The 23,441-nt window shown below is 40.4% G+C and overlaps 1 protein-coding gene across 3 annotated transcripts in view; it reads left to right on the top strand.

The window, feature by feature from the left end:
- Positions 1-23,441, top strand: part of PTPN9 (protein tyrosine phosphatase non-receptor type 9) — an 83,026-nt gene that overhangs the window by 54,163 nt on the left and 5,422 nt on the right. For all 3 annotated transcript variants that reach the window (XM_058736995.1, XM_058736993.1, XM_058736994.1), the window contains exons 6-10: positions 555-665; positions 2,939-3,267; positions 12,586-12,679; positions 18,777-18,843; positions 23,280-23,358. In XM_058736995.1, the coding sequence (XP_058592978.1) occupies positions 555-665; positions 2,939-3,267; positions 12,586-12,679; positions 18,777-18,843; positions 23,280-23,358 (680 nt within the window). The remainder of the gene's footprint in view (positions 1-554; positions 666-2,938; positions 3,268-12,585; positions 12,680-18,776; positions 18,844-23,279; positions 23,359-23,441) is intronic.

Raw genomic sequence — 23,441 nt, forward strand, 5'->3', positions numbered from 1 at the left:
AATAAGAACATAACTTTTTTTGAGAGAGAGAGAGAGGGTGCAAGTGAATGAGGGGAAGAGAGAGACAGAATCCCATGAGGGGCAGGGAGGGAGGGAGGGAGGGAGGGAGGGAGAGAGAGAGAGAGAGAGAGAGAGAGAGAGAGAGAGAGAGAGAGAGAGAGAGAAGCGTGCTCAAGCTCACCCGATGTGGGACTAACTGTAAGATCATGACCTGAGCCAAAGTCAGGTGCTTAATGACTCAGGCACCCAGGCACCCAGAACATAACATAACTTTTAAAAGTAAAAAGTAAACCAGCTTTTAATTTTTTTATTAAGTTTTTAATTTTAATTCTAGTATGATTAACATATAGTGTTATATTAGTGTCAGGTGTATAATTTGAAAATTTTTAACCACCTCTGTAGTTACTGAAATGAAACGCAAATTAGGCTGTAGACTCCCCCTGCTGGGTAAGGATGGGGACAAGAGCAGAAAACCTATACTTTGCGTTCGAACGGTCACAGGTTCCAGTGTGCTTTAACTAATATCTTTAAATTTTCATATGTGTTCTCCATAGGGAGCATTTCCCGCTCGTTTGAAGAAAGTGCTGATTGTGGGAGCACCAATATGGTTCCGAGTGCCCTATTCCATCATCAGCCTCCTCCTGAAGGACAAAGTCCGGGAGAGGGTAAGGCAAGCTTTATTTTATTTGGAGGTGGATAGATACATTCCCATCCCCACTGTTGAAACCTGCCAATTAATTTTTTACCTTCAGTAAAATTCTCCTGGTTTGTTTCCTAAAGTGCTTTCTGCTTCTCTTAACGTATCCACTTGTATTCTCTGCTTTCTTCTTTTTTTTTTTTAATTTTTTTTTAACGTTTATTTATTTTTGAGAGACAGAGAGAGACAGAGCATGAGCAGGGGAGGGGCAGAGAGAGAGGGAGACACAGAATCCGAAGCAGGCTCCAGGCTCTGAGCTGTCAGCACAGAGCCCGACGTGGGGCTCAAACTCACAGACCATGAGTTCACGACCTGAGCCGAAGTCAGATGCTTAACCGACTGAGCCACCCAGGTGCCCCTCTCTGCTTTATTCTTTACTCAGCTCAGTACAGGCTCCCTCTCCCACTGTATTCCAAGTTTCTTGAAGTTAGGAGCTACACATAGTTGTTTGGCACTCTCCCTCCATAGCAACTTGCATAAAGATAGCACTGAAGGAGTGTGTCCCATGGATAACTTAAGGATAGCTCCCCTTTCCAAAATTTAGCCTAGTGCTGTACATGCATATTTAACAATCTCTAATGGAATTGCATTAGTTGAACTGGTGTTTGAATTTGTTCAACTGGAAATACTAATCCGTCCCTTTGACCACCAGGGTGGTGGAGGAGACTCTCTCACTATCTCTCTCTACTTCCATTCCTGGCATTTTCTCTGAAAACAGCTTGTTGTTTCCTAACTTCAAAAGTGTTTTCTAAATTTATCTTTAATCTATTATCCCCTGAATGTTCCAGGACTGAAAGATTATGGTTTTATTCCTTCATTCATTTCTCACCCTTGAAAGAAAGGGCATTGACATAATAAGAGTTATGTCATAATATAGTGTGAAATATTATTAGAGATTTTTGTAATATAGAATTATGAGGTTATAGGGGCGCCTGGGTGGCTCAGTCGGTTAAGCGGCCGACTTCGGCTCAGGTCATGATCTCACGGTCCGTGAGTTCGAGCCCCACATCGGGCTCTGTGCTGACAGCTTGGAGCCTGGAGCCTGTTTCGGATTCTGTGTCTCCCTCTCTGTGACCCTCCCCCATTCATGCTCTGTCTCTCTCTGTCTCAAAAATAAATAAACGTTAAAAAAAAAATTAAAAAAAAAAGAATTATGAGGTTATATTAGTGATAACAGTGCAGATCTTTATAGCTGAGGAGACTTGTGTTGGAGAGGAAAACTGAAGACGTTTGGCTCTGTGGAAGTACTTGGAGACCTAGTGACTAGGAATAGGAGAGATCTTTTCCAAGGTAACTCTTTGAGAGTCCTCTTTAGGCAAGTTCTTGCACTTGTTTATGTAAGTATAAATGTGCGTATAAACTCAAAATACATGAGCACCTTTACAGTCCAGGCTCTGGGCCCTGGGAATTAAAAATTGAGTGAGACTTTCCTTATCTTTGAGGAGTTCATGGTCCTGATAGGGAACACAGAGGCAGAAGTGCAGAAAACTGTGGCTCTGCAGGAAGGAGCCCAGAGGAGAATATTGTCTCTGGCAGTCAGGGAGGGCATCACAGAAGAGGTGAGCTTTATAAGCTGCTCCTTGAAGAGGCTGAGGAGGAAAAGAGGACATTCCAAGAAGAGGCAATAGTAAGAGAGACAAGCATTCCCATTCAACACAGATTTCATGGAGAACCAACTAGGCTAATTTGGTCCAGTAAGGCTGTGTCTAAGCAGAGAGCAGACTTCGGATTACTTTTCGTGCAGTTTTCCTGGGCTACCCTGTCTCTGGGTGGCTGGTCTTGCGTTATATTCATAGAAAGCTATCTTTGAGAACATCCATACTGAGCTGTGAGTAAAGCACCAGGCTTAGAGTTGGTTACCTTAGTATGGGGTTGACCAAAAAAATCACTACCTGTGCGTTCTTAGTAGTCAAAAAGGCAAATACCTGCATGAGATGGCACTGGGAAGCCTTGTTAATAGTATAAAGGCTTTGTTCACAGTACCATCCTTTCAAGATTTATAAAAGGATCCCTAATTCCAGGAATGCATTTGATATACATTCCTGGAAGTCAGACATTTGGGAAAAAGACTTCAATCCCAGGCAGATGAAATGCAGTCTACTTCTTTCACAAGTATACCACGTATTTCAAGCAAATCTCATCCCCTTCTTCAAATCTAATATAAACACACCTATTCTTTATCTTCAACTTATCTATGTTTTTCCCCCCTACGTACTCACATGGTTCTTTTTGGCCTTCCAGATTCAGATATTAAAGACATCTGAGGTCACCCAGCACCTGCCCAGGGAGTGCCTTCCAGAAAACCTGGGTGGATACGTCAAAATTGACCTTGCCACTTGGAATTTCCAGTTCCTACCCCAGATGAACGGCCACCCAGATCCCTTCGATGAGATCATCCTGTTCTCCCTCCCTCCTGCCTTAGACTGGGACTCGGTACATGTTCCGGGTCCCCACGCCATGACCATCCAAGAGTTGATGGACTATGTTAGCACCAGACAAAAGCGGGGGATATATGAGGAGTATGAAGACATCCGCCGTGAGAACCCCGTTGGCACTTTCCACTGTTCAATGTAAGTAGGAAAGGTTTGGGACAACAATCGGTTACTAACATGCTTCTGGTGTGTGTTGGCAACAGCTCCTTCCACACCTCATTTCCTTAACAGAGGCCCTTCCTTGTGTTACGAAGCATCACTCTCACTTAGATGATGATTTTCTTATCCAGAAAGACGCCTCTCCTGCTTTGGTGCTTGTTGCCAGTATCCTACATTTTGAAATTTCTGGAGGTCTTCAGTACTGGCAGGGGAGCCATGTAATAATGGACACATTTTAAAATATTTTTCTGAAATGCAAGTGTTTTTAGGAAAAAACAAAAATGTTGGCTCAAAAATGTAGGCTCTCTATTTGGGCAGTTTCTCCCTAGAGCCTTTGTAGTATAACATTACTTTCTTAAACACACACACACACACACACACACACACACAAAACAAGCCAAAAAAAAAGCCACTTTGCTTTCTGAAGAGGGTACTGGAACATTTAAAATAATTCACAGTAACAGAAAAGAATTAACTCTTAGGCATTTAGCCTTGTGGGATTTTCCTTCTATCTAAATTCTACTGCAGAACTACCTGGCTAGTTTATAACTGGTTCATAATTACTCAGTAAGTATTGTTGGCCATAGGGCATAGATCATTTCTCTTTACTGCTGCTCTCATTTATGTTACACTTTTTTCATTGGCTGCAGCAGAAATTTCTGTCTCTCCAAGTGAAGCTCTGTTGAAAACCAGGCAATCTGTCCCGGGCTCAAGTTCCAGCATAGCCAGACACAGCCCCTCTGTGATTTATACACATTATTTCCCTTCCCTGCACCCTGGTTTTCCTCTGTGTAATATGTGATCTTAGTCTCTGATGTCTACCTACTTGTGTAGCTTAAATGTTTTCGGAGTCCATGATTCTGTGAATACCTCTTTCCCCTTATAATTCCTGTCCAGCTTAGTCAGTGTGCTGTAAAGAAGATTCAGGGAGAGAGCCTTTTAGCAAAAGGAAAGAGGGAAAAGAATGAGTTAGGAAACTGATAAGAGGAGTTAGAAAGAAGAAACAATTGAGAAATCAGTCAATAAACAGCAAGAATGCAAAGGGAAGTAACAAAAAAGCAGAGCAATTTTCAAGCGCAGGGTATTCTTTTCTCCCACACAGCTGTTTGTTTCTTACCAACTTACAATCTCTATGTATGCATCCAATCTTTCTCCCAACTAGTTTTTCCCTGTAGTTTTTTAAAAAAAAATTTTTAAACATTTATTTTTTGTTGAGAGACAGAGAGAGATAGAGCATGAGTGGGGAAAGCACAGAGAGAGAGGGAGAGACACAGAATCTGAAGCACGCTCCAGGCTCTGAGCTGTCAGCACAGAGCCCAACGTGGGACTCAAACCCACGAACCACGAGATGATGACCTGAGCTGTAGTCGCCACTTAACCAACTGAGCCACCCAGACACCTCCCCAACCCTCCTTGTAACAGTTTTGAATCAAGGAAGTACTGGGCAGAGAGGAGTACTGGGCTGCTCCAAGAGCATGCATTCTTGTCCTGGGGATTCCTAATCTTATTCTGGATACTTCTGCTGTGAGGTCCTTGAGATGTCATTTCTACTGTGGTCCTCCTCCACCCAGTAGAAAAAGGAAGTTTAGATTGTCCTCTTGGCATCACCCAAACCAGCCATCATGTTATCATCAGAGAACACTTCCCAGCCCTATGGAAGGACTTCCTAATCTTCACTCTTTATTGAATGAATGAGCCCCCCATTTCAGGAGCCAGAACCCAGAATCCCCATTAGCTCCAGGTCTATGTCTTTTACCAAGTTCCAATAAAGCTACTTGTACAGAACAAACTATGTCTCCCTTGGAATTCTAGATTATGAAGTAGATATCAGAGTACTCGTTGTCCAGAATGCCATAGACCAAGAGACTTTCTTTCTTTCTTTTCTTCTCCACTACACCATTTTTTCAAAAGATGTTCTTTAAAAAATTTTAGGGGCGCCTGGGTGGCTCAGTCAGTTGAGTGTCTGGCTTCGGCTCAGGTCATGATTGCATGGTCCCTGAGTTTGAGCCTTGCAATCTGGCTCTGTGCTGACCGCTAAGAACCTGGAGCCTGCTTTATATTCTGTCTCCCTCTCTCTCTGCCCCTCCCTCACTTGGTCTCTCTCTCTTCTCTCTCTCTCAAAAATAAATAAACATTAAAAAAATTTATCATTTTATTATAATTGTAGATTCATATAAAGTTGTAAAAATAACAGAGATATTGCATGCACCCTTTCCACAGTTTTCCCATGATAATATCTTCTAAAAGTATAGTATAATATCACAACTAGGATATTGATATTATACACCAGTCTACTCAGATTTCCCCAGTTTTAGAGTGTGTGTGTGTGTGTGTGTGTGTGTGTGTGTGTGTGTATTTAGTTCTATGCAATCTTTAGCCCACACATTGGTTTGTGTATCCATCACTACAGTCAAGATACAGAAGAATACATCACCACATACCTTGGTCCCACCCTTCCCCATCCCTAACCCCTGCAACAACTCATGTGGTTTCCATTACTAAGATTTTGTGATTTCAAAAATGTTATCATATAAATGGAATCATACTGGGGCGCCTGGGTGGCTAAGTTGGTTAAGCATCCGACTTCAGGTTAGGTCATAATCTCACAGTTCGTGAGTTCAAACCCTGCATCAGGGTCCGTGCTGACAGCTTAGAGCCTGGAGCCTGTTTCAGACTCTTTCTCTCTCTCTCTCTCTCTCTCTCTCTCTCTCTCTCTGCCCTTCCCCCATTCACACTCAGTCTCTCTCTCTCAAAAATAAGTAAACATTAAAAAAATAAATGGAGGGGCGCCTGGGTGGCTCAGTCGGTTAAGCATCCGACTTCGGCTCAGGTCATGATCTCGCGGTCCGTGAGTTCAAGCTCCACATCGGGCTCTGTGCTGACAGCTCAGAGCCTGGAGCCTGTTTCAAATTCTGTGTCTCCCTCTCTCTCTGACCTTCCCCCATTCATGCTGTCTCTCCCTGTCTCAAAAATAAATAAACGTTAAAAATAAATAAATAAATAAATAAATAAATGGAATCCTACTATATGGAACCTTTTAGGATTGGCTTTTTCCTCTCAGTGTAATTCCTTGGAGATTCACCCAAGTTGTTATTACATGTCTCAATAGTTCATTCCTTGTTATTGCTAGGTAGTGTTTCATGGTATGAATGGTTTGTTTAACCATTCACCTGTTAAAGGACACCTAGGTTGTTTAGAGTTTCTGGCTATTACATGTAAAACTACTATGAACGTTTATGTCTAGGTTTTGTGTGAACATAAGCTTGCATTTCTCTGGGATAAATATCCATGAGTGTGATGGCTAGGTCACTTGGTAATTGGATGTTTAGTTTTATGAGAAACTACCCAGATGTTTTCCAGAGTGGTCATACCATTCTGCATATGCCCCAGCAATGTATGAATGATCCATTTTTTTTTGCATCCTCCCCAGCATTTGATGTTGCCACTATTTTTTATCTTAGTTGTCCTGATAGGTGTGTAATGAGATCCCATTGTGGGTATAATTTACATTTCTCTAGTAGTTAATGATATTGAACATCTTTTCATGTGCTTGTTTACCATCTGTATATTTTCTTTGTAAAAATGTGCCTTTTGCCCACTTTCTGTTTGGACTTTTTAAAAAAGTGTTGAGATTTGAGAATTTTTAAAAACATTTTCTAGATATAGGTTCTTTGTTGGATACTGGCTTATGAATATTTTCTTCTAGTCTGTAGCTGGTCTTTTCATCCTCTTAACAGGGTCCCTTGTGAAGCAAAAGGTTTTATTTTGGTCAAGTCGTTTAATCAGTTTTTCCTTTCATGGATCACACTCTTGGTGTCAAATCCAAGAACATCTAACCCTAGATTCCAAAGATTTTCTCTTTTTTTTACGTAAAAGTTTTATAGTGTTATGTTTTGCATTTATTTAATTCTGTGATCCATTTTGAATTAATTTTTGTATAAAGCATAAGGTTTAGGTTGATGTTGATTTTTGTATGTGCGCGTGTATGTGTGTTTGTGCGTGCACGTATGAGCCTGTGGCTATCCAGTTGCTCCAGCACCATTTGCTGAAAAATCCTTCCTCCATTGAATTGTCCTTGGAACTTTGTAAAATATCAGCTGGGCTTATTTGTATGGGAAGAGGGAATTTTTTTTAATATGGAAAAGTACAGAGTATAACATGATAAACAACTATCTTCCTATCACCAGAATTGATACTGACAATTTTTAATATTTTGCCATATTTGCTCCATCCTTTTTTTGTTATATAAAAGAAGGAATTTGTTCTATAAAAGTTATATATAACATATATATATATATATATATATATGTTATATATAAGTGTTATATAAAAGAAAGAATTTACAATAATTCATTTACAAAATGAAATATAATATTACTATAAAATAGTACCAAAGGAATGACGAGGGGTACCTGGGTGGCTCAGTTGGTTAAGCATCTGACTTCGGCTCAGGTTATGATCTCACGGTTGGTGGGTTCAAGCCCCGAGTCAGGCTTTGTGCTGAGCCTGGAGCCTGCTTCAGATTCTGTGTCTCCTTCTCTCTGTCCCTCTCCCACTCACGCTCTGTCTCTGTCAAAAATAAACATTAAAAAATTTTTAAAGAAAAGAAAAGAAATGATGAAATTAATGGCTGTCTCTAGCCTTACCCTCAGTTCTACTAGGTGTCCATTTTCTTTTCTTTTTTTTTTTTTTTTAAATTTTATTTAGAGTGAGCACGAGGGGGTAGGGGCAGAGAGAGAGGGAGAGAGAGAATATTAAGCTAGTATTCTCTAAGCTAAGCATGGAGCCCAATGGGGGCCTGATCCCAGGACCCTGATATCATGACCTGAGCTGAAATCAAGAGGTGGACGCTTAACCGACTGAGCCACACACGCCCTTAGGTGTCCATTTTCAACTCTTATAGTTGTTTCTTCTGGTATTTCTTCTATGATTGTAAATAAAGTCCTTATAATGCTCTTTATTGATTTTTGTGGTTGGTAAGCTTTGGCTCTTACACTCTTTCTCCAATTCCCTTTTGACTGTTTTTCCAATATAATTATGTCACAATTTTTTATTAAATCAGTAGTTACTGTTCACATTATTATGACTATGAAATTTTTTCTACTGCAGAACTAAATGGGCTTCTAGAAAATCAAATATATTAAATTTTATTAATTCAATTTTTTTGTTTCTTTTGGAGTTAATTACCTAATTTTTAAATTTGTTTTTAGTTTTCCATGTTCCTAGCTTTATTTTTTCCCCTATGCTTCATTAAATTTATTTTATACTGTTCTTAGTATTTTCCAAGTGGTCGAATATATCACATGATGAATTGATTGTTTATTTTCCCCTGGAGTCCTCACTTGCAGAATTTTTAGGTTTTTGTTTTGTTTTGTTTTGTTTTGCTCTAGTCTCAACTGAGGTTGGTGTTGTCTGGACTTGCTCCTCAGCTTTTTCCTGATTTCCCTCCTCACTTTCCTTTATTGGTTCTTGGTTAATGGGTCCCCCATCTTCTTTCTTCACTTAAATTTTGGTAGAGCATCGAATTCCAGGTTGGAAATAATAACAGAATTTTTTTTCTATTTTTTTTATTAATATGAAGTTTATTATCAAATTTGTTTCCATATAACACCCAGTGCTCATCCCAACAGGTGCCCTCCTCAATGCCCATCACCCACTTTCCCCTCCCTCCCACTCCCCATCAACCCTCAGTTTATTCTCAGTTTTTAAGAGTCTCTTATGGTTTGGCTCCCTCCCTTTCCAACTTTTTTTCTTTTTTCCTTACTCTCCCCCATGGTCTTCTGTTAAGTTTCTCAGGATCCACAGAAGAGTGAAAACATATGGGCTGTGTCTTTCTCTGTATGACTTATTTCACTTAGCATAACACTCTCCAGTTCCATCCACATTGTTACAAAAGGCCATATTTCATTCTTTCTCATTGCCAAGTAGTATTCCATTGTGTATATAAACCACAATTTCTTTATCCATTCATCAGTTGATGGACATTTAGGCTCTTTCCATAATTCGGCTATTGTTGAAAGTGCTGCTATAAACATTGGGGTACATGTGCCCCTATGCATCAGCACTCCTGTATCCCTTGGGTAAATTCCTAGCAGTGCTATTGCTGGGTCATAGGGTAGGTGTATTTTTAATTTTTTGAGGCACCTCCACACTGTTTTCCAGAGCAGCTGCACCAGTTTGCATTCCCACCAACAGTGCAAGAGGGTTCCCGTTTCTCCACATCCTCGCCAACATCTATAGTCTCCTGATTTCATTTTAGCCATTCTAAATGGACCCAAAACCATTTCAGTATGGTTTTGATTTGTATTTCCCTGATGAGGAGTGACGTTGAGCATCTTTTCATGTGCCTGTTGGCCATCTGGATGTCGTCTTTAGAGAAGTGTCTATTCATGTTTTCTGCCCATTTCTTCACTGGATTATTTGTTTTTTGGGTGTGGAGTTTGGTGAGTTCTTTATAGATTTTGGATACTAGCCCTTTGTCTGATATGTCATTTGCAAATATCTTTTCCCATTCCGTCGGTTGCCTTTTAGTTTTGTTGATTGTTTCCTTGGCAGTGCAGAAGCTTTTTATCTTCGTGAGGTCCCCATAGTTCATTTTTGCTTTTAATTCCCTTGCCTTTGGAGATGTGTCAAGTAAGAAATTGTGTGGCTGAGGTCAGAGAGGTTTTTTTCCTGCTTTCTCCTCTAGGATTTTGATGGTTTCCTGTCTCACATTCAGGTCCTTTATCCATTTTGAGTTTATTTTTGTGAATGGTATAAGAAAGTGGTCTAATTTCCTTCTTCTGCATGTTGCTGTCCAGTTATCCCAGCACCATTTGTTAAAGAGACTGTCTTTTCCATTGGATATTCTTTCCTGCTTTGTCAGATTAGTTGGCCATACTTTTTGGGTCCAATTCTGGAGTCTCTATTCCATTGGTCTATGCATCTGTTTTTGTGCCAATACCATGCTGTCTTGATGATTACAGATTTGTAGTAGAGGCTAAAGTCTGGGATTGTGATGCCTCCCGTTTTGGTTTTCTTCTTCAATATTACTTTGGCTATTCGGGGTCTTTTGTGGTTCCATACAAATTTTAGGATTGCTTGTTCTAGCTTCGAGAAGAATGCTGGTGTAATTTTGATTGGGATTGCATTGAATGTGTAGATAGCTTTGGGTAGTATTGGCATTTTAACAATATATATTCTTCCAGTCCATGAGCACGGAATGTTTTTCCATTTCTTTGTATCTTCAATTTCCTTCATAAGCTTTCTATAGTTTTCAGCATACAGATCTTTTATATCTTTGGTTAGGTTTAACAGAATTTTTAAAACAATCCCTCTGTATTTGGTAGCAATGCTACTAAATCATCTGATTTTATTCTTAAGCCTTCTCAAGTCTTTTTGGACATTTTTAGATAATCTCTCTTTCCATTTAGAAATTTCACAATGATATGCCTTGCTTGGTGTGGGTCCCTTTTTTTTCCTTTCATTTTGTTGGGTCCTTGATAGGTTCTTTCACCTGAAGGCTTGTGTTCTTTAGTTGTAGGACTATTTGTTGTTGTTTTTTTTTTTATATTAGCTCTTTTTCTTTCTTTCTTTTCTTGTACTGTATCAGTTCTTTACTTCTGGAATATTTCTATCAGCCTGGTTGGATCTCCCAGAGCAAAGATTGACAAACTTTTTCTTGAAAGGCAAAATAGTAAACATTTTAGGCTTTTGGGCCTTATAATCTTTGTTGCAAGTATAATAATCTCTGCTAGTACTGAACTGACAGGCTTGGTTGTGTTCCAGTAAAACTTCTATTTACAAAAACAGGTTGGCCAGGCCATACTTTGCTGACTCCTGCCCTAGAATGATTGTCTTATTTGACTAAAATTTTTTCATATTTTTTATCACTTTGAATTTTTGTTTTATTCTGGAAAATTTCTTCAACTTTCTCTTTCATCTCTTCTATTAAAGTTTTATATTTTGGGGGCGCCTGGGTGGCGCAGTCAGTTAAGCGTCCGACTTCAGCCAGGTCACGATCTCGCAGTCCGTGAGTTCGAGCCCCGCGTCGGGCTCTGGGCTGATGGCTCGGAGCCTGGAGCCTGTTTCCGATTCTGTGTCTCCCTCTCTCTCTGCCCCTCCCCCGTTCATGCTCTGTCTCTCTCTGTCCCAAAAATAAATAAAAAACGTTGAAAAAAAAAAAATTTAAAAAAAAAAATAAATAAATAAAGTTTTATATTTTGGATACCATTTTTATTTTCTAAGAGCTTTTCTTCTCTGTTCCTTTCTCGTAGCATCCTGTTCTTATTTTCATACATACAGTATCTTTTTCTCTCTGAGGGTGTTATTTATAGCCTTTTAGAACTTATTTGCTCTTATTGATTCTCTTTTGTGCTTTTTCCCTGCCATGTGTTTGACTGGTCTCTTTTTTTGTGTTGGAGCTTTCTGTAATTACATGGAGGTTCTTGGCTGTAAGTACTCTATACTTAGGAGTGGAGTCCTTAAACCCTGCTTGGAAATGCTGTTTGCATGGGTGATCTTCAAGTTTAACTAATCAGCTAGCTAGTTGTTGGTGTATTCCAGATGACAGAATTCTTTCATGTAGGGGTATTCACTTACTCCAGAGTGGAATTCTCCACTCTCTTGCCCGTAGGGTCCAAGCTAGGATATAAGTATAAGATGGGAGAGGACAGGGAGATGAGGGCAGGGGATTCTCATTTTCTGTAATTCAGCTTTTCATTTATTCCTCTGTTTTTAGCCCTGTGCCTCACGTTGCCTTCCAAGGTGTGGGAGTTATAAGAGTGAGCCATTGTGTCTCTCTGTAGATACTGCTGTGGGTCCTATTTTTCTGCATTTGTTTGGCTGAAGTCAGCCCAAATTTTTCCATCTGTTTTCTCTCTGCCAAAATAGATTTCACTCTTTGTCTGCTGATGTCTCTGCCGTCATTTTTGGGATTTGTACCGATTAGTACCTTTATTGTCATTTTAGTGAGGCTACTAGATGGAGTGGAGTCAAACATATGTTGTCAACCTACCATGTTAAACTGGACTTAGGTTTATTAGCAGCTGGATTTTTTTGGGGAGTGCTATACCCCTATTTCCCTTTCCTTTTCTCTTTCGAATGGAAATATCTTTATTTCCACAGGAATACATACATATCATTAAAAAGGTTGAATGATATGGACTATGGATAGGCTAGGCAATGAGCAGATCCAGGTCTCCACCGCCAACAGTGACTGACATCCACCTTTGCACTGCCACACTTCGTATGCACACATACACACTGCTTCCACCTTTTCTCTGTCTTTTTTAAGTTTGTCTGTTTCATTTTCTGCAGGTCTCCAGGAAACCTAGAGAAGAACCGCTACGGGGATGTGCCCTGCCTGGACCAAACGAGAGTGAAGTTGACAAAACGAAGTGGCTATACTCAGGTAGTCAGATAAACGCTGTCTTTCAGGAGCACTGAGGGAAACTTTCCAAAGTGAGGCTTACTGATACCATAGCAGAAAGAACATAGACTCTCAGCCAGAGAGATCAGATGTGAGTTTTAACTTTGCTATATACTAGTCTGTTACCTATCAACCCATCTCACAATACTAAGCAGAAATTAAATGGAAAATTTATGTAGATGCTGATAGGGCAAGGTCTGGTATATTGTAGGTGCTTGATAAATGTTCAATGATTTCTCCTTTTACTTGTTGTAAAATGAGAGTTCTGTTGTCTACCATGTTAGTGAGTGTATATATGTATCAATACAAGGCAACTCTAATTGTAAGTGATTTTTCCATCTAGAAGATAGGAAAATAATTTTGGACAACTAGTGTATACGTAAATATCTAGGGATAGAGCTGAAGTGGTCAATTAATTATATTATTTAATGTATTAATTTGATCATATCTGTTCATTTTAAAAATCACACTTATGGGCGCCTGGGTGGCGCAGTCGGTTAAGCAGCCGACTTCAGCCAGGTCACGATCTCGCGGTCCGTGAGTTCGAGCCCCGCGTCAGGCTCTGGGCTGATGGCTCGGAGCCTGGAGCCTGTTTCCGATTCTGTGTCTCCCTCTCTCTCTGCCCCTCCCCCGTTCATGCTCTGTCTCTCTCTGTCCCAAAAATAAAAATAAAAAACGTTGAAAAAAAAATTAAAAAAAAAAAATTACACTTATAATATACTAATATAGATATTTAGTGAAACTCTTCAAGTGCACCTTTAACATCAGATTTGAGCTACTTCCTGAGCCATCTAACACAGTTTTCCAGAGCACATAGGATTTTTATTTCCTTTTAAGTGTATGGTATTGTCACTGAAAAGTTTATCCTAAGCCAGAAAAACCTATTAGCATAACACTAACACAGGTTTTTCTTTTTCATTTATCCTATATCTTATGCATTCTCTGTAGTATAATCATTTACTTATTCTTTTTTAAAGTCCTCCTTTTTTAAATCTTTATTATTTTTTAAATTTGTTTTTGAGAGACAGAGCATGAGCAGGGGAGGGACAGGGAGAGAAGGAGACACAGAATCTGAAGTAGGCTCCAGGCTGTGAGCTGTCATCCCAGAGCCCAGTGCAGGGCTCAAACCCACGAACGTGAGATCTTGACCTGAGCTGAAGTTGGATGCTTAAACGACTGAGCTACCCAGACACCCCTTAATGTTTATTTTTGAGAGAGAGACAGAGCATGCTAGCAAGGGAAGGGCAGAGAGAGAGGGGAGACAGAAGATCTGAAATGGGCTCTGTGCTGACATGCCCCTTAAAAGTCTTTTTTTTTTTTTTTTAATGTTTTATTTATTTTTGAGAGAGATAAGAGTGTGAGCAGAGGAGGGGCAGGCAGAGGGGAAACACAGAATCCAAAGCAGCTTCGGGCTCTGAGCCGTCAGCACAAAGCTCGACGTGGGGCTCAAACCCACAAGCCGTGAGATCATGACCTGAGCCAAAGTGGGACGCTCAACCGACTGAGCCACCTAGGTGCCCCTTAAAAGTCTTTTTTAATATAATTATTTACAGCAACATCCAACACTTAGAATTTTGAGGTCAATGACTAAATATGTGTTACATTTCTTATTTTTTCTTCTGATATACCAATTCTGTCTAGTGCCCTCCATATGTATATAAAAAAAAAAACATCATTGAGGGGGTGCCTGGCTGGCTCAGTTGGTAGAGCATGTGACTCTTGATCTCAGGGTTATAAGTTTGAGCCCCACATTGAGCGTAGACATTACTTAAAAAAAGCCAGCGTTGATTGAGCTTGTTGTTCAAAGTAAAGGAATTCAGATAGTGCCCCTTTAACATGACATACATTATAGGGTCTTATTATATCCCCTCTCTTTTTTCTGGGGGATAATTTTTGGTAAAATCATTGCCTTGTATTTGGGCATATATGATACGTGGGTTGAGACCCTATCATCATGGTTTTTATCTCTTTTGACCCTACTGTTTCAAGCACATAAACTGAATTCATAACCCTGTCCAGGACCCTTACAAAGGGTTTTCTTGCAGGAACATTAGCTCAGAGCCTGGCTGACTTAGAGCAAGTTCATCACTATTATTGAGATCATGATAATATATGCTCTAAAGGAGTAAGAGTATGATGGTTGAGCTGAGGATCTGGAGTCAGATATCTGTATTTACCTGTCTTCTTGACTGCTCCATCTTCAGTACCTAGAACAGTACATATCAGACCTTCAGTAAATTATTTGTGAATGAATGCGTGAATCCCAGTATACCAGCAGACTATTCTAGTCATCCTGTAATTAATCTGAAGATCATCACTTGAGTTATGCTCCTTTAATTACTGCAAACATTGGCAACAGCTTTATTTCCACAGTAAATGGAGGATTCAGAATTCAGGTTTATGAGTGAATTGTTCACCAGATTTGCTTCTAGAATTATAAAGCTATTAGTCATAGTTTCTATTGAACATGGCCCATAACAAGTATACTTAGTTTGGTTCTCTCTGCTATTTCAGTCTGCCCCAAAATCTCTACTTTATCTCTGAGGTCATTTTCAGGTTTAATTTCTGATGATTCTTCTGAAATTACTGATATTAATTCCTAGTACTCTCAGAGACAAGGATACTTACTGAAAGCTGGTTTCCTTGGTTATAAAGAAATAGTAAGTCTCTTTTAAAGAGGTGATATTTCTTTTCAAAGCATGAAGTTCCAAAAGTAACAGCCGTATGTGTGTGTGTGTGTGTATGTGTGTAAGTGTGTGTGTGTGTGTGTATATATATATATATATATATATGTGATATATATATATAATATATAATACTATATACCATATATTACTTATAGAATAGTGTTGATTGGCATGTACCAGGTAAATCCTTTGTACTTTCTGTGCCTCCTCACTTGGGTCCTGCAGGGTGTACCACTTGAATGTGCCAGGCTGGGCAGAGGATAGCTTTGACTGACTGTGGTGGGCCCTGGATTGAGCAAGTCTGGCTGGGAGTGAGTGAGGCTTTTAGCTTGCTGGGTCTGCTGCGAATGGTCCCTTAGCTCAGTGAAGATGTCTCAGTCAGAGTAGAACACACTAGTAGTATGAGGTCAAAATCAACTGCTGTGAAAGGAGAAAGCAGGAAACTCTTGACTAAATAATTTGTGGGAGGACGAGGTAGACTGGCTGCCTAACAGACACATACTCAAGTAACGACCATGAGATGGAGATGTCTTCTCAAGGTGGCTGTGGATACTGACAATTCAGACTGGTTTCCAAGTGGTGGAACCCAGTGGAGAAAAAGTGATGGATTGGGGAGTCACTCCGACCTCTCTAGAGTAGAGTGGAGTATGAGCTTTCTCTAGGTTAACATTGGACTTTTTTCCTTTTGTCCTCCTATATCCCTTCACACCCTCTGCTATTCATCGTAACTGGTAGATCCCCTCAACTAGTTATACCAAAACTTGACACTGTAGCTTCATCCGTGTTTCTCTTTTATCAGCTTGGATTAAAGGACATTGGCAGAGATCTTGTGAGAAGGTATAATAAAAATAATAAAGACTAAATCCTATTTAATTTCCCTGATAGCTAATGATGTGGAAGTAAATAAGACTGAAAACACTGGGAGATTAGAGAAGGCCCCCAGAAGAGAATTGAGTCAAGAGCTGTTCATTGAGATGCCTTTGAATTTGTCTGGCTATTGCTTTGTGTTAATTCAGGTAGTAAAGGAGTCTGGGTGTTTGGCCCATGCTGTTGATGGTCCTAGATATGAGGTATAGCTTTCTTCCTTCTCCAGTCACGCTTTGCCTTTTGTGTGTGGCAGCATGGACAGGATGATCCTACTCAGGTTGCTTGGCTTGCCTCCCTTTTGGTTTTGAACCAGTGCTACAAATCCTAATGGACTCCTTTTTCGGTAGTTAACATCTTTGTTGAGATGTAATTCACATACCATACAATTTACCTATTTAAAGTGTATAATTCAGTGGTTTTTCTTACATTCACAGAGTTGGGCAACCACTGCAATCAACCTTAGAACATTTTTATCACCTGAAAAAGAAACTCCACACCCTTGGCAGTCACACCCCATTTCCCCCACAATTTGTCTACTTTCTGTCTCTAGAGATTTGCTTGTTTTGGACATTTCATATCAATGGAATCTTACAATATGTGGCCTTTTGTGTCTGGCTTCTTAACTCAGCATGTTTTCAAGGTTCATCTGTGTTGTAGCATGTAGCAGTACTTCACTCCATTTATTGCTAAATAATACTCCGTCGTATGGATATGCCACTTTTATTTATACATTCAGCAGGTGAATACCATTTTTGGCTATTATGAATAATGCTGTTATGAATATTTGTGTAAGTTTTTCTGTGGACATATGTTTTCATTTCCCTCAGGAATGGAATTGCTGGGTCATTTGGTAACTCTGTGTTTAAGCTTTGGAAGAACCGCTGGACTGTTTTCCAACATGACTGCACCATTTTACATTCCCAGTAGGGGCATATGAGGGTTCCAGGTTTTGCACTATCCTTGCCTACATTTGTTATTATCCACTTGTACCTGTAGGCATCCTATTGGGTATGAAGTGGTATCTCATTGTGTTTTGTTTTTTGTTTTTAAGTAGGTTCCATGCCCAGTGTGGAGCCCAATGTGGGGTTTGAACTCATGATCCTGAGATTAAGACCTGAGCTGAGATCAAGAGTCGGATGCTTAACTGACTCAGCCACCCAGGCGCCCCACTTATTGTGGTTTTGATTTGCATTTCCCTGATGGCTCATAATGTTGAGCATCTTTTCTTGTACTTATTGCCATTTGTGTATCTTTAGAGAAATGGCTATTTTGATCCTTTGCCCATTTTAAAATTGGGTTGTCATGGGCGCCTGGTGGCTAAGTTGCTTGAGTGTCCGACTTCGGCTCAGGTCATGATCTCACAGTTCATGAGTTTGAGCCCTGCATTGGGGCATTGCTGACAGCTCAGAGTCTGGAGCCTGCTTTGGATTCTGTGTCTCCCTCTCTCTCTGACCCTCCCCCACTGGTAATCTGTCTCTCTCTCTCATAAATAAATAAACATTTAAAAAAATAAAAATAAGGGGCGCCTGGGTGGCGCAGTCGGTTAAGCGTCCGACTTCAGCCAGGTCACGATCTCGCAGTCCGTGAGTTCGAGCCCCGCGTCACGCTCTGGGCTGATGGCTCGGAGCCTGGAGCCTGTTTCCGATTCTGTGTCTCCCTCTCTCTCTGCCCCTCCCCCGTTCATGCTCTGTCTCTCTCTGTCCCAAAAATAAATTAAAAACGTTGAAAAAAAAAATTTTTTTTTTAAATAAAAAAATAAAAATAAAATTGGGTTGTCTTTTTAATATTGAATTGTGAAGGCTCTCTATATATTCTATATACAAGTCCCTTATCAAATATGTGCATTGTGTGGGGTTTTTTAATTCTTTTTTCTTATTTATTTATCTTGAGAGAGAGAGAGAGAGAGCGAGCATGGGAAGGGCAGAGAGAGAGGAGAGAGAGAATCCCAAGCAGGCTTCCCACTGTCGGTGCAGAGCCCGACGAGGGTCTCGAACCTGTAAGCTAAGCTGCTAGATCATGACCTAAGCTTGAAACCAAGAGTCAGATGCTCAACCAACTGAGCCACCCAGGTGCCCCTTTTTTACTTTCTTGATGGTGTCCTTTGAAGCACAAAAGTTTTCCATTTTAATGTAGTTCAGTGTATCTGGTTTTCTTTTGTTGCTCGTACTTTTGGTGTCATGGCTAAGAAGGTTTTGCCTAACCCAAGGTCACAAAGATTTAACCCTATGTTTTCTTCTAAGAGTTTTGTAATTTTAGCTCTTACATTAGGTGATCTGTTTTGAGTTAGTTTTTGTGTATAGTGTGAGGAACAAGCCAGCTTGATTTTTTTTTTTTCTCCTGCATGTGGGTATCCATTTGTTCCAGTAACATCTGTAGAAGTTAAGTTTTGAACTGACGCTTTCCTCACTTTCTGCCTGACAAGAAGAGAATATCTACACGTTGGGTTTTATTTACCTAGTATATAATTTTCCCATCCAAATGGTATATTCCACACAGCTGCAATGATATTTCCTTTTTATCATTAGACAGATTACATCAATGCCAGTTTCATGGATGGCTACAAGCAGAAGAATGCTTACATTGGTACACAAGGTAAGTTAGTCTGCCCCTCAAAGTTGGTTTTTTGTCATCTACCTGTGATTTCTTGCACCAGATGATTGCATGGTTTTTAAAGGAAATGATCATTTGAGGTGATGTTGTGGCCACTAGCTCCTGGCCTTTCATAAAGACTGAGGGTTATTCAGGAAGGCAGAGGAGAGGTATAGAGTTTCTGTACCAGATATGCTTGGAAACTCGCTGCAGAGATAAACTGGAGATTTGAATATAACACTGCCACAAGTTTTTGGATTGTGTATTACCAACCCAGGGGAATGGGACACCAGAACCCAGTGGCCAGTGAGATGCTCTTTGTGTCCAGGAGGCCAGAAACAGCAGTGGGACTTCTCAGAGATTCAGTCCAATCTGTGAAAGGGTGTTGCTGTCCTAAGAGACTTTTGCTGGTCCCTGTGCCATCAGAGAGCACCCAGCAGTCTTCTGACATGGATAGTCTATACTAGTTGACTGTGAAGTACTGGACTCTAGGAAGATTTCAGATAGAGTTTCTATAAATGCTCCTTTGGGCCCCAGTACTACTCCTGACCTGGCCTCTGCCATCTCAAGGAGAATACCAAGTTGCCTTCAAAGAGGGTGGGAAGAGATCATAACACAGGAGCACGTAAAGACACCCTATGGGCTTTAGGCCCTTTGATCATCGCTGACCATGGCCAGCAAGAGATCTGGCAATTACCTCTTTAACCAAGTGATCATACTTAATATCACCAGTAATAGATATTATGCCTCTGTTATGATACAGTGAGAACTGCACAACATAACTTGTATTGTTTGTGGCCAGTTTTTAAGTCTAAATCTGATCATGAAAAATAAACCAGACAAATCCAGATGGTGGGACAAACTAGAAGAAAACTGGCTTAGACCCTGCAAAGTTAATGCCATGAAAAATAAAGGCAGGAAACTGCTCTAGGTTAAAGGAGACTGAAGAGATAGGATAACCAAAAGCACATTCCCATGATTGGAACCTCAGTTTAGAGAAAAAAACTATTAAGGACAAACTTGAGACAATTGGAGACTGTGTATTAGATAATATTATTGTATCAGTGTTTAATTGCTTTCAGTGTGATTAGTGGTATTGTTCTATAGGAGAATGTCTTTGTTATTCTAAATATGTGCCTAAATATTTAGGAATAAAATGTCATAATGTCTGGAACTAACTTTTAAATAGTTCTGTTAAAAAATATTCTTGTGTATGTATATACAAACAAATGTCTTATAATGATAGCTAAAAATGATAGCTTTCTAGCTAAAGAATATATGAGTACATTGTAGTATTCTTCCAACTTTTCATCAGTTTCAAATTTTTCAAAGTAAAAGTTGAGGGAGAAAAAAATGGATTCTTGGTACATTGTTAATTGGTCTGATGGTCAGAGGTTTATATTTTCCCCCTAGAAGGGACCACTCCCTCCAAAAGGAGTCCTTTCAAGACACTAAGAAGAAATGAGAATTATCAGGAAAGATTTTTGGCATACAGGATATGATGTGATCTGCCTGAAAGTGGGGGCTTTGTTGAGGAAGATGGCCTTGGCATGGTTGGACTTATGGAGGGTGAGGATTGGCTCTAGGGTGCCTCAGAATGCTTCCTCCTCGGATTTATAAGGCAAAACCACTGCTTAGAGTTGCAATTTATTCAGGGATTGGATCCTTTAGGGCAGCTTTGAAGGACTTGTCCAGAAGAAACTCCTCCAAGAGTAAGAGAGATTTTTTGAGTCAAGCATAGATCACCTTTGGACAGAATCAGCACTCTCTTAGGACTGGAAAATGGGGTCTTGTGATGTGGAGAAGGCTGATTTGATTTGCCTGGCTAACTTTCTTGGCTATATTGAGTATTCTGATTATAAAATTTTATTTTATTTTATTTTAATATATTTATTTTTGAGAGAGAGAGGGAGTGCATGTGAGTTGGGGAGGGGCAGAGAGAGATGGAAACAGAGGATCTGAAGCAGGCTCTGTGCTGACAGCAGAGAGCCTGATGAGGGGCTCGAACTCAGGAACCGTGAGATCATGACCTGAGCCAAAATCAGATGTTTAACCAACTGAGCCATCCAGGTGCCCCTCTGATTATCATTAATAATAATATTTCTACAAATAATGTCTGTCATCTCTTGAGAGTATCTATTATATATTAGGTATATAATCTTCATCCAATTATTACAGAGACTCTGCAAGGAATGTTTATTAACCCAAGAACAAACTGAAGCCCAAAGAGGTTAGGTGATGTTGAATCACACACGTAGTAAGTGGGAGAGCCCGGATTTGAACGTATGTCTGTTTGATTCAAAAGTCCTTGCGAGCCAAGTCAGAGGATTGTTTCACCCATGTCAGCATAAACCACTGATCTGGGAAGTGCAGTTTTCCCTTCTAAATTTCTCTGATGCCTTGGAGGAAATTCTGACCCTTCTTTGCCAAGCATGAGTCTGAGTAGTATCTGGGTTGTAGGTGCGCTGATTGGCAACACCATTTTTGCCAGTGATGTAAACGTGGAAGATAAAGGATATGAGTGCTGCTTGGTGCAGAATAGCAGGATGTGGACAAGGCCAGGAGTCAGAGATGGGGAAAGGGAGTTCTTAGTATCTGCTTCACATGCATCTGATGGTAATGGAAGTGCATTGTAGAAAATTTAGAAGATGGGATGAAATTCAATCATAACGCTAAGACTCAGAGATAATGTTAACATTTTGCCACGCCTCCTTCCAAACTATTTTCTGTGTGATCAAATAGATACAGACATACAAAATAGCTAACAAAATGGGCTCTTGCTATATGCTACCTCTTTTTTCTCTGATGGTATCTTGTGAATACCTTTTCATAGCAAAAGTAACAGGTCTTACAAAATCATCTTTATGGACTGCTTAAATTGGGGATAGGCCATAATTTAACTAATCCTCTCTTGGTAGACATTTAGCTTGTTTCCAAGACTTTACATGCTTTTGGCAGTGTCCACTTCTGCCAAGAGGGAATTCTAGTATCATGAAACATTAATGCTGCTAAAAGGCTTGAGCAAAAATGGCAGTGAAACCAGCACACTTCCAGGACAAAATTAGCCCTTAATATTGCCCTTCTTCCCTGTAAGCAGAGGAGGAAAAAGCACTGGGAAAGTGAAGCCCAAAGAGGTTAGGTGATATTGGATCACACATTGAATTACCCCAAGTGATTAGCTCCTTGATTAAAAGGGAGCTGGTGGCCCACAGGTATCTTCCAGGTTTCCCCTGAGCGCTCAGCCCTGTGAAGTTCTAACTCTAAAAAGGGAACCTGACAACGTGACTCTTACCCTCAGTACCATGTTTGCCGAGACATGTTTAATTCTCACAAAGTAAAACGACTAATGTAAGACCATGTGAATTAAATGGTTAAGCCGCTTTGATCCAGCTGTGCCATCAAGAGCTGTCTATATTGTGATGAAGGAAGTTTTTAGAAAGATTCAACTGGCAGGGGCATCCAGAATAGACTGAGAGAGAAAGAGTCCTATTCAGAAAGGTAAACCAGAATGACATAGTAACTTTGGCAAAAGATGATGTGGTCCGTGTGGCAGTGAAATTGGGCCGGGAGAACAAGATGGGGACAGAAGGATAAAAACCAAAACCAACTCAAAGGCAGAAAATCTCTAGGACTTGGTGGCTGCTCTGGGAGATAAAGGAAATGGATAAGTCAGAGTTGACTTTTTAAAACTGAGTGATTTACAAATGCCAGTACTGTTAACAGACATGGGAAAGTAGAGAGAGAAAGCTCATTTTGAAGGAAGAGATTGGATTGCAAGCATGTTGGGTCTGAGGAGACACATGATGGGATATGGAAGGGGAGTGATTCAGTAAGCTACTGATGTTTATAAGCTTAGGGGAGATGAAAGCAGCTAGAAGTGTGTACATAGTAGATACCATCTGTCTGGATGTGCCAGCTGAAGCCCTGATGGTAAGGCTCTTGAGAGGGTGTGTAACAGTATTTCTCAAACTATAACCTACCTACGGCTTCAACTGGGATCTTGTTAAAATGCAGACTGCACATTTCTTTCTTTTTTTTAGTTTTATTTGAGAGAGACAGAGACAGTGTGAGTGGAGAAATGGCAAAGGAGAGAGAGAGAGAGAGAGAGAAAGAGAGAGAATCCCTAGCAGGCTCCGTGCTGCCTATGCAGTGTCCAATGTGGAGTTCAGACTCTTGAAACCACAAGATCATGATCTGAGGGGAAACCAAGAGTTGGATGCTTAACTGACCCAGGAGCCCCAGATTGCACATTTCTAACACTCTCGCATATAGTGCTGGTGCCAGTGGTTCAAGGACCACCCTGAAAAGCAGGGATGTAGTGAGAAGGGCAGGGAGCCGGTGTCTGTACTTGGGAGTTACTAGTTGGGAGAAAACCGGAAATGCCTGAGAAGGAAAGAAGGGCTTCCCAGAGTTATGTTCCTTGTCTTCTTTTACTCCAGGCCCTTTGGAGAATACCTATCGTGACTTCTGGCTCATGGTATGGGAGCAAAAAGTCCTGGTGATTGTCATGACCACCCGGTGAGCCCTCTTTCTTCCTACTGCACTCTGCCCCCACCCTGTTTGTAAGCATGGAGGATTCCAGAGGGGATTCAACTCTTAGA

Source organism: Neofelis nebulosa, chromosome 7 (assembly GCF_028018385.1).
Source record: "Neofelis nebulosa isolate mNeoNeb1 chromosome 7, mNeoNeb1.pri, whole genome shotgun sequence".
In the NCBI taxonomy this organism is placed as follows: domain Eukaryota; kingdom Metazoa; phylum Chordata; class Mammalia; order Carnivora; family Felidae; genus Neofelis; species Neofelis nebulosa.